We start from the raw sequence: 11,602 nt of genomic DNA, 5'->3' as shown, positions 1-11,602 counted from the left end.
TACCCACTGATGTCAAACAGCCATCTTTAATACACTAGCACGAGTCCCCTTTAATATCCTTATCTCCAACGAGACCTCTTACACTCTGGAGCCAGGCCACCGTTGGTTTGGTTTTTAAGCATGTGTCTGTAGACCCCTTGACCCAATGTCCAGGCCTTGGTTTCTTGGCCACGTGAGCTAGGTCCAGGCAAATATTCTTGTGTTGAGAAACCCAAATCCTGATGATGATTTCTGTACTTCATGTCCAGGCATCTTCTACATAGCCCAGTCTCTAAAGACCACAGCTCTGGGTCAGGTTTAGAAATGCCAGTACCCTGAGTCTAGAATTCCTTTCTTCAATGCTTAGGCTTTTAGAGAAAATCAGTACTCCTTCCTTTTCTGTCCTGCATCAGAACTCTGGTTTCTAGAGACCCCTGCACTCTGCTTCAGCTTACAAAACTATTTCCCCAGGACACCCGTCTCTGGGCTATCCCTGAGATGGAACAGGTCTGTCATCCAGAGGGGTAATAAGGTACATCACTGTGGTAGTTATAGTCAGGACACACCTTCTGCACTAGCCTGTAATCTATGCTGTAGAAGGTAATGTAGATGCAAATGACTTTGAAGGGTTTGGCACAGACCCAGGAGACATGACTCTGGGTGTGCTCATAGTAGCAGGTTTTGGAGGGGTCGTAAGTACAGAGTGTGGTTTTCTTGGCACGATCCACTTTCTCATAATCTACCCGGCAGTTGAAGACCTTGGATGCTTTGGCCTCAATAAAGATCTGCTGCTCCAGGTCAAACTCCACTGTCTTGGTGGGAGGGACGAGGCTGACGGAGATAGTGCCCTGCCCAGTGGAGTTGTGCCGGAAGAAGACATTAACGGTACCGTTACCATGATCGACGACCTTCCCAGTGATCAAAAGGTTCAGCTTTACTGTCTTGATGTTGGAATAAAAATCACCCCAGCCAAAAATTTTCTTGAACTTGCCTGTGTTTGCCACACGGTCCCTGCGTCCTCTAGAGCGTGAGCCCTGGTCCAGCTCAGACAGGTTGTCCAGGACTTCCCAGAACTCTTGTGAACTAGAGACCAACTCTAGGTGAGTCAAATTCTGCAGTGGGGTTTGAGTTAGTAGGGACTTCGGGGAGAGGTGCTCCCTCTTCTTTTGCAGTTGGGATCTGTCTTGAACTTCATTTTCACCTTGCTCTGCATCCTCCCCTTGTTCTTGTCCAGAGATCACCTGAACAGGACAATAGGAGAGAATAAGAGAGATGTATCTTCTCCCTCCTGCTGTTCTTGTACTCTGTCCTCTTTCCACTTACCTCTAGACATGTCATCACAAGTCTTCTCCCCTCTTTCTCCTTCCTCATTCTTGTTTTCCTGCTCCCCTTTCTCTTATATGCTTCTCTTTTCTCTCCTGTCTCTGATCCTCCTTTGAATAACCTCCTTGGTCCATCTACCCTATTGTGTCTCTACACTCATCCTTCCTTTCTGCCCTGAGTAACGGGCTTTCTTCCATGTGAGCCTCTGGGATTTTGTGTGCCCTTTTGTTCAGGGTGCCACCTAATCCCTCCAGCTTTCCAAAAATGTCAGCTGAGGTCAATTCCCCGGGATCTCTGCTTAAAGCTGGTGGAGAGGAGCGTAGAAGAGATGGGCAGGGGATTGGGTTAGTGCTCGCTGGATGTAATAGATTAATCACTGAGACCCCCCCCCCCCCACACACACACCCTATGGTTCAGTTGACTATAGCCCCATCATCTGGTCCTTCTGTCTCCCAGCTGCTGTGGCAGTCAGGCAGTGGGCGACAGGGAAAGACAGAATCTGGACAAGCCAGGGGGCCAGTGCCTCTTCTTCCCCCCTCCCTCCCCACTGCAAGGTCTGGCGATAGCTCAGCCCTAGGCTGGCTCTCTGCCCCCCCTCCCCGCCGCGGAGCTCTCTCGCTGGTGGGAGGGGAGTTGAGGTTGCAGAAGGGGGGGGGGTAACATCTGGCCGGGAGGCAGGTGAGAGATGCAGATGTGGCTCACCTACCCCCCCCCCGGGGGGGGTCAGGTTGCCGTGGTGATTTCAGCCACACAGCTCCGTGTGTGTCCGCCGGGGGAGGCGGGAGGGCTGGCTGGGACCCTGCGGGCTTTCAGCAGGAAGGGGGGGGGGGGGAAGCCACCTGGGATCAGCGCCCTGGGCCACCCCCCCGACGGGCAGGGGGGACAGTGGGGCACGTTCCCACGGGGTGAAAGGTGCCCTCCGCCCCCTTCATCCCACCCTCGGGCGGGGGTGGGGGGGATTGGTCACACGAGTCCTTGAACTCCCCACACTTTGGGGGAGCTGCCTCCTTTCCTTTCCCCACAGCCCCCCTCCCCATCAGCCAGACACCCCCTTCCCCCCCCCCCACTCCAATACCAGCTGCACAATCACACAAGTTTGGGGTTTTTTTTGTGGTGGTGGTGGGGGGGTTAAGACTTCTTGCCAATGCCTCCTTATACTTTTAAAGAGCCTCTCCCCCCCCATCCCCGCCCCCCGGGAGCTTCCCTCTGCGCCCCCCCCCCCCATCACTCACCAGCAGGGAGATGCTCCCCTGGACCAGGAACAGCAGGCAGCCGCGAGACAGCTGCATTTTCAGCCGGTGCCTCTCCTCCTGCCTCGCGGTGCCTGGAACTGAAGGGGGGCGGGGAGGTGTTGGTCCTCTTATAAGCGGGGCTCCTGGCTCCTACGGCCCCCCCAGCCCATGATCTGTCGGGCAACTCCCTTCCAGATCGGCTGCGGGGCAGAGGCAGGCGCCAGCAGCCGCCCCTCCCGCCCCTTACACCTGCTGCCGCCGCTGGTTCCCTCCATGTGACGATCTCTTCCCCTCTGCTTCGTGGCAGACTCTGTGAAACTCTCCTACCTCGCCCCCCCCCCCCCCCCGTCCCCCGGCACTGTTCGCACCCTCCCACCGCCAGGTACCTGCAGCACCTCCAGGCTTAACCCTTCCCTGCCTGCACCGCAGCTGGACACTCCAGAGGGCAGGCTTTGGACACTTTCTCAGTGTGGAGAATGCTCCCAAATATGACTCGAGACCAGCGTCCCCATCAGTGCCTGAAACTTCTGGGGGACACGAGAAAGGTGAGCTGGAAAAGTCTTTGTCCGCCTGAGCTCCCCGTGGGATCAACATGCTAATGCTGAACAAAGGAGGATGAACTGTGAAAGGTAAGGAAGTGTATGAAGTTTGGGGAAAGCAAACCCAGGATAACTGATTATCCTTCAAGCCAGGATAATACCAACAGCCAGGCTTATATCTTTACTCAGTACCTGGAGGAACTGGTCTCCCATTGCCCTGCTGCAGTGACTTCCAACCTTTGAGTCCTAGGACCACAAAACAGGAAACAAAGTTTGGGACGCTCCTCTAACCGTAAAGGCCAGGGAAGGGTAGTCACGACCTGGCTGGGACCTATTCATGAACCTCTGAATCCAATGATCACTGTTAGAATTGGCTGGGAATTTTTCAACCAAAATGTGTTTCATCTGCAAATGGGGATTCACAGACATTGATACTGTTAGGGTTTGGAAAAAAAAGTCTCAGAGTTGTCCAAATGTTTTGACATTTTCGTAATGACTTTTTTTGTTGAGAAGTTTAAGCTAATTGCAGTAAAAAGCAGGTTATTTGTTTAGGTTTTTGGTTCATGAAAATTTTTTGAGCTCTATTTTTCTGTCCCATTCAGGATGGGGGAAAAAACATTTGAAATCTCACATTTTTGCAGGGCAGGAAAACAGTTCTCTTTGGGAGGGGTAGCTGTGTTGTTTAGAAGCTATTTGGCTCATTTCCCTTCTGTCCATTCCTATAGAAACAGGGCTTAAATAATAAGAAAACAACCTTCCTCTAAAATCACTGGTTCTTGAATCGTGACTGCTTTATGCAGTCACTCACAGGGTGGATATAAAACACTCTCATTCTGATTTCTGAGGTGTTTTACACTCCCCTTGCATATGGGTGTAAGTGATTTAGGTGTATGGAAGTGCAGAACAATATAATTGTTCCTTGTCACTAACTATTTCTTGCACAAGAGTGGATAAAGTTGGGGGTGGGGTGGGGAGGGAAGAGATTTGAAAAAATAAGCATGGAATAAATGCAGAGAGATGATCTCCAGGTGAATAGTCCAGGAATGGAACCTGTATACTTCTAAGAGACTTGAGAAGCAGTGCGGTCCAGTGCCTTGGCCATTGGGTTGGGAGTCTGGAGATCTGTTCCCAGCTGTGTCACTGACTTATTGTGTGACCTTGAGGGAGTCACTTCCCCCTCTGTTTTCCCTGCCACCCTTTGGGTGTCTTGTCTATTTATAAACTCCTCAGGACGAGGTGTCTCTCTTTTACATGTATGTACAGCGCCCCTAGTGCAATGAGGCCTTGATTTCAGGCACTACCATAATACTACCACTTGTGAATATATTGTCCATGAAAGCCCTGGTCCGTACTATTGAAAATCAATGAGAGCTTTGCCATTGTCTTCAATGTGCATAGGATCAGGTCCAAAGTAGGCATCAATTCAATTTGGCGTTTAGCTTGTCAATTGTTCATAAAATATGAAGTGCTATAAGATGTAGCTAGTAGACCTTAGTTTATCATGTCTTACAATGTCCAGAGACCTTGAAAGAACAGTAGTTAACTTTGTGGTGTTTTTGTTTTGTTGACCTGGCCACTGGAGAAACCTTTGAAGTTCACAAGACTTTATTTATTTTGAATTTCAGCTGTAAGCCCTGCTGATCACTGGCTTGGAAAACACCACATGAAATCAGCGTAGTGAATAACCTACCCCAATGCACAATCATAACTTTGACCCCTCCCCTTCCCATTTTTTGTAGTAATTTCCCCCACCCCCTTCTCTATAACATTTAAATGGCCAATGCTTGATAATTTTAGCTCTGGCCTGATCTCCTCTCCCTCCTGTGTCTGAAATTCACAAGAGGCAAGGAACTGAAGAAACGTAACTTAATTCCCCCAAAGCCACTTTATTTGTATTTATATTATCCCAAAATTAAACAGCCACCCCAGGCTCTGACGCTCTTTAAAAATATAGAACTTCACTAGTAAAATAAACAGCCCCCACCGATTGCTTCCAGCCACAGCTAAGAGAGAAAAAGGAACAGTGGTTTAAATCAGTCGATCTAGGTTGCATCATTATGCTCATTTCACAGATGAGGAAACTGAGGCACAGAGAGGGGGAAATGACTTGCCCAAGGTTACTGCAGCAGAGCAGTGGCAGAGCCAAGAATAAAACTCAGATCTCCTGAGTCTCAGTCTAGTGCTCTAGCTACTAAGCCACAGTGTCTCCCACAACAATCCCACCAGAGTTGCCTCTCGCTCCCTCTGCATCCTCACTAATCTCCCTCCACCTTGCAGCACATCCAGAAGATTAACAAACTAGGGATCAAGGAAAGCGAATTCCAAAGGCAGGGGGTACTCGCGGAAAATGCCCTGCCAGCAGCCCCATCTTTATACCAATGGGGCCCCAGCTCAGGTGACACAGGCAGAAAGGTGGTCTCTCCGAAGGTAGGTCTCAGGCCCTTTGGGGCCAGGGGAGATCAAAAAGGACAAAGATCTGGCATAATTTTTAGCAGATGCGAAGTTAGTCATGCATTCAGGGTGCTCTTTCTGCTGCTTATGTGGGGGTATATAACCTGGTGGCTTTTTAAACCTTAAATGAAGGTGAATAAATAAGGGACATTTTAATCTCACCTTGATGCCTGGGGATTGAGTCATCCTGTCGTCGTTTAGTTATGGTGACAACTTGTCATGGAAGCTTAATACCCCGTGTTATGGTTTTGGTGCTGAGTTTACAGACAGCTTTGAGATTTTCTTTTGGAGGAAGGAGATGGGCGAGAGCGCCCTCTAAACTGAAAGGGGAGAGAGGAACAGTGTTGGATGATCCTAGCAGATATAACCAGGAGCAATGGGACCCAACCAAGGATGAATCCTGGGGAAAATTTTCCTAGCAAAAATTAAACGGTTGAATACTCATCCAAGCGAAATGGTGGAAGTGTGACATTTAAAACCTCATTGGACATTGATCCTGTCCTCGTCCCTGTCCTCATGGCTTGCATGTCTCTAACCACTATGATTCACATGGAGAATTGCTGCTCTTTCCTTGGTGGGGTTCTGTGGAGAGGGGAGGTGGAGGACTTTGAGAGTGTCCCCTGGTACGCAGGAAGAGCTGGTGCAATGTTACATCATGAATCATTTCACCCGTTGTGTTTGCAGAGTTGCAGCGTGGAGGCCTTTAGCTTTTCAGAAAGCGCTGGTTGAGCAAGGCTTGAGACCAGTTTGTCTAATCCAGATCTGCAGAGCCACCTGGTGGGTGGCCCAGAGGCTTTCGGGAATTAATCCTGCTGGATTCCTGTAGTGTGGTCAGTTCTGGTGGCAAACACTCCTTCCTTGTCTAGAAAAAGTTACTCCTTCCTTTTTCCTGCTGAATCCATTTAACACCATGGGGCCTTGATCCTCCTCACAGGGGACATTTTAAAAATGGACAGACATGTAGAAGTTGGAGATGGAAAAGCACTCTTAGGAGAGGTAGCCTGTCCAGTGGTAGGGGTGCTGGCCTGGGATTTTTGAGACTTAGGTTTCATTCTCAGCTTTACCATTGACCTGTGTGACTGTGGGGAAGTCACTTCCCTACTCTGTGCTTCTGTTTTCCCCTCTCTGTCTTGTCTATTTCAACAGTCAGCTCTTCGGGGCAGGGGCCATCTCTTACTAGGTGTTTGTACAGTCCCTAGCACAAAGGGACTGTAGGTGCTACTGTCATGCAAATCGTAATCATCCAGTCCATGTCCCTGGGGCCAGTGCAGGATTTCTCCCTATGCCGTGTTTCTAGCATTTTGTGCAGTCTGGTTTTACCAAGTGATTGGATCTTTCTAGTGGGACATTCTGATGTTGTTTAGGCCAGCATTCGCGGAAGTCTGGCCCATAGGAGAGTGGTTAGCTTGTTGAAAAACTCCAATCATTCCTATTCTCTGCTCGAAATAATGTCTCTGCTCTTGCAAAGCCTGGCTTGTGGTTGGAGGCCCTTTCCTGTGGGGTGTAATAAGAATGGGACTTGGGTGAGGGATGAGGGCAACAGTGCAAGTTCTGGGTAACGAAGAGATAATGGCTAATGAAGTGTTTGACAAAGGTAACAGTGGTAGCTGGATGACGGAGGGATGTCAGTTGCAATGGATTATTTTTCAATGTGTTGATCATTGCAGAATTGTCCAGCTATAGGTTCCCTTTCTGGGTTTATGCTGCCCTCTAGTGGATCTCTTTTACCTGGGAAAAACTTAATCAAACCAAAATGTATGTACAGGCGAGTCTCATCTTACGCTGGGGTTACGTTCCGCTGTCAGTGCATAAAGCGAAAATCGCGTATACTCAAAATTACATTGAGTGTAATGGCGGGCGGTATCGCCCGCACTACAGGTACAGTATTTAAATTGTTGTTTTCTTGTTTTTGTTTTTTGTTTTTGCCGACCGCGCAAAGCTGAATTCGTGCATGTTAAATGCGCGTAAGATGAGACTCACCTGTAAGTGCTATGGGCGACTGGAGTGGGGGCTTGCAATGGGTGGAAGGCACTTGGAAAGCTGTGATGTTGAAAATGACCTTGGGGAAATAGTGGAGAGCAAATTAGACGTGACTTAGCAATCAACCAGGGTAGTGTATTGTCTTTTCTCTCGGCACAACAGTAATATGAGGAAACCATGTGGACACAGTTGGGATCCAAATAACTGTGTTTATTAACTATATACAAACATGCAAGGCCTACCTACGTATACACACTACTGCTCTGCTAGGTTCTGGTGGCTTCTGCGGTAGAAGTCAGGGAGGCCAAGTAGAGGGATATTTAAAGGCAAACGACCCAATTCCTATACATTGTGCAGTGGAAAAGGCCGGTGTGGCTTTGGGCTGCTGATGCAGAGGCGTGTCATTACAAGTCGTCCCCTTCTACATATGCACTGCTAGTGCAACTCCATCTGAAGTATTGTCTTCAGTCCAGGGAACCTCACTACCAGAGGCATAAAGACAAGATCGAGGAGTTCAGCGAGAGGCAACAGAATGGCCATGAGGTTGGAAGGGCTCCTTTATGCGAAGGTTAAAAGAGCAAAATATGTCTAGCTTGGCCAAGGAATTCCTGCGGTGGGAATCTAAGCCTTCAAACATCTGAGCATCTACATGCTGCGGAGGGCGAGGAATTATTGAGGGGGTGGTTCAAAGGAGTACAATAACATCACCTAGCTCCTACATAGCACTTTTTTCCTCCGTTGATTTCAAAGTGCTTTCCCGAGCAGGTCAGTATGGTTGTTCCCATTTTACACATGGGGAAGCCAAGGCATGGGGACAAGAAGAGTTGCCCAAGGTCATCCAGCAGGCCAGTAACAGAGATGAGACTAGAACTCCAGTTCTCCTGAGTGCTGGTCCGGTGCTCTGCCCACTGGGCCGCACTGCCCCTGAATGAAGCTAGTGCGGCGTAATGCCGATTGGAAAGAAAAGAGGAGGGTATTGTGCTGAATGTTGTGGGGAGGGAAGAAATTCCTGCCAGCGAGAGCTCTTAGACTTTGGACTAGTCACCCGGCCAGTGGTGGCAGCCCCCGAAGGTTTTGAAAATTTAAGACTAAACAAGAATATGCACTACATATTGTAGAGAAGGATCCTGCACTAGCCGTTGGGGTGGGGGAGATGGGCTGACCGATTTCTCCGGCGCTCATTTCTATGACTTTGTGAATGTGCTTTCTAATCCTCCTCAGAGCAGGAAGCCCAGTCTAGGGGTCACAACAGAGGGCTGAGCGCTAGAACTTCCCAGAAGTAACACCAGCCTCCTGTTTGGCCTTGGGCAAGTCCCTTAACCACCTGAGTACAATGGGGCTAATTATTGCCACTCTCCTAAAGGTGATGGATGGAATAATTAATGCATGATTAAGACAAAAACAGTCAGTAGTATAAGAAATACATGAAGGCTGATGGAATGCAGCCTGGTTAATAACACCTAGCTCCTTTTGTGCTTTTCATCAGTAAAGATCAAAGCACTTTACAAAGCAGGTAAGCGTCATTATCCCCAGCAATGGGGACACCGAGGTGAGCTGACTTGCTCCAGGTTATCCAGGAGGTCGGTGGCAAAATCAGGAATAAAAGGGTTCCAGAGATCCAGTCCACTCACCACACTATATTCTATATTGGATATAAAACCTGAGTGTGTTTCCTTAGCTGCATTGTCTAACGTGCACATGTCTGTGTGTGTGTGTGCACATGTATGTATGTATGTATAGGTTTGTACATTCCAATGCCAGAAGGGACCATTGTGATCATCTAGTCTGACCGTCTGTATAACACAGGTCACAGAACTTCCCAAAAATCATTCCTAGAGCAGATCCTTTAGAAAAAACATCCAATCTCAATTTGAAAATTTCCAGTGATAGAGAATCCACCAGGACCTTTGATAAATTGTTCCTATGGTTAATTACTCTCACTGTGGAAAAAATTACCCCTTATTTCCAATCTGTTTTTGTCTAGCTTCAACTTTCAGCCCGTGGTTCATGTTACACTTTTCTCTGCTAGACTGAAGAACCCATTTTCAAATACGTGTTCCTCACGTAGGTACTTATCGATTGTAATCAAGTCACCCCACTAACTTTCTCTTTAAGCTAAACGGATTGAGTTCCTTGAGCTCTCACTATAAGGCATGTTTTCTAATCCTTCTCATGGCTCTTCTCTGAACCCTCTCCAATTTGCCAACATCCTTCCTAAATTGGGGGTACCAGAACTGGACACAGGATTCCATCAGCGGTTGCACCAGTGCCCAATACAGAGGTAAAATAACCCCTACTTGAGATTCCCCTGTTTATGCATCCGAGGATTGCTTTTGGCTACAGTGTTGCACTGGGAGCTCATGTTCCTCCCAAATCTTTTTCAGAGTCGCTGCTTCCCAGGATAGAGTCCTCCATCCTGTAAGTATGGCCGACATTCTTTATTCCCCAAATTGACTTACATGTATAATCTGTCTCTTACACATCACTGAGGATTTCCTAAATGGGATCAGAATCAAGCCCGTGGTTTGCAGCTGGCAGTGGGCCTTGGATTTCCCATTCTAACCAGAGGCTCCAGTGATGTAATAGAGGGAGTTATCATAAATCCCTTGTCTAAATTCCACCACCAGATTAAAGGGAGGTTTGGGGCTGATTGCCCTGTCTCTGACAGCATTCAGCCCTTCTCTGGGTAGCTAAATCATCCCAGCTAGCTGTGATTTGTATCCACAGGGCTCATTTAAAAAAATAATCTCTGAAAAGCAATTTTGTTGCCTTTGGCCTGCACCGGTGTCAGAAAAAACAATGCCCTTGGGAAGGTTATCCCGGGATTCCTCTGCAAGGTCTTCACCCTCTGTTTCATATTGCACAGCTTCAGCGGGGTGCTCTGTGGGTGTGTAACATGTATGAATGAAGAATGAAGTTTAAGCGTTTCCAGCACACGGCACTTAAATCAAGTGTCTTTGCCAAGTGGTTAGGCCTCCCTTCTTGGCTAGGGTTAAGAGAGCGTGTTTGGATTTTAAGTGGCAAAACCAGTTAATAGATTCCTTCCTGCATCCTCCCTCGTCTTTGCAGGGCGCGCACACACAGACCCCAGGGGTTATCATAAAGGTAAAGGGAGAGGAGGAGAGACACATCTGGGGAGTGCCTTGTTAAAATACAGGTGACCTATCACTAGGGCCTCTTGTAATTCTGGAGGCAAAATGTCACGTGACACAGATGCTGCCCCACATACCATGTGACAAGATGGGGCACTGCCCCATTTGCCACCTGTAAACTCAGTGTTACTCTCGTTGGTGCCAGTGCTGGCTTAACGCTAGTGTGATTCTCCATTGACTTCAGTGGAGTAACTCCTGGTTTACAGAGGTGCAGTGACATCAGAATCAAGCCCATGGATTTCAGCCAGTGATGGGCCTCCCCGACTTGTGACTCTAGAGGGCAGCAGGGAGCTGCTGTATGGGTACATCTGGGGGGATTGTCTGCTTCCTCAACGGCCCTAGCTGCTGATGGAGATGAAGATCAGTGAACTGTAGCTGGATTTCTTTATGGTGAATTACTGAAAATGTGCTATGCCACCGGGGGTGGGGGTGGATTTTGGTTTGGTGGCCAAAAACTATTTCAGAAACATGGTATTATATATGGCCTGTAGCAACTAAAGGTCCCATAGCATTTTTTTTAAATAGGAAAGGAATGTTTATGTTGGTATCCTGGCAAAATTCCCATATGGGTAACTACATTCTATCTACCCAAAAATTCCCCATGCAGCGTCAGCTGGATGTAGCACTGATTTGTTGTGTAGAGTGGTTATGCACTGTTATAACAGTTCCCATGTTCCACTCCAGAGACAGCTGCATTGTTTGTTCTGGTAGATACATAATTGACAAAGTGCTTTGGAATGGAGGTAAATTTAAGGTATTAATCTAGTAAAGAGAATGATTTGCTATGCTGGAGAATGTTTCAATTATTTCTCCCCGTGGGTTCCTCCCCAAATTGGCTTGTTTGATAATCTTGGTCCAAGAAAACTCTAGAGAGAAGAGACTTCTTGCTTCTGCTCCAAGGTGGTTGTGGATCTGACTTCTCTTTCATGAGGAGCAAGGACTCTAG

General features: G+C 48.0%; 1 protein-coding gene across 1 annotated transcript; it reads right to left on the bottom strand.

Moving 5' to 3' along the window:
• Positions 1-491: 491 nt before the first annotated feature.
• On the bottom strand, positions 492-2,591 carry NXPH3 (neurexophilin 3). The gene is made up of 2 exons (XM_065422738.1): positions 2,535-2,591; positions 492-1,220 (listed from the first exon to the last, which is right to left on the bottom strand). The coding sequence occupies exons 1-2, from the start codon at positions 2,589-2,591 to the stop codon at positions 492-494; spliced, it is 786 nt and encodes a 261-aa protein (XP_065278810.1).
• Between the last annotated feature and the right edge of the window lie 9,011 nt (positions 2,592-11,602).

This window comes from Emys orbicularis, chromosome 25 (assembly GCF_028017835.1).
Source record: "Emys orbicularis isolate rEmyOrb1 chromosome 25, rEmyOrb1.hap1, whole genome shotgun sequence".
In the NCBI taxonomy this organism is placed as follows: Eukaryota; Metazoa; Chordata; order Testudines; family Emydidae; genus Emys; species Emys orbicularis.
This window is presented reverse-complemented; position numbering and strand designations above follow the sequence as displayed.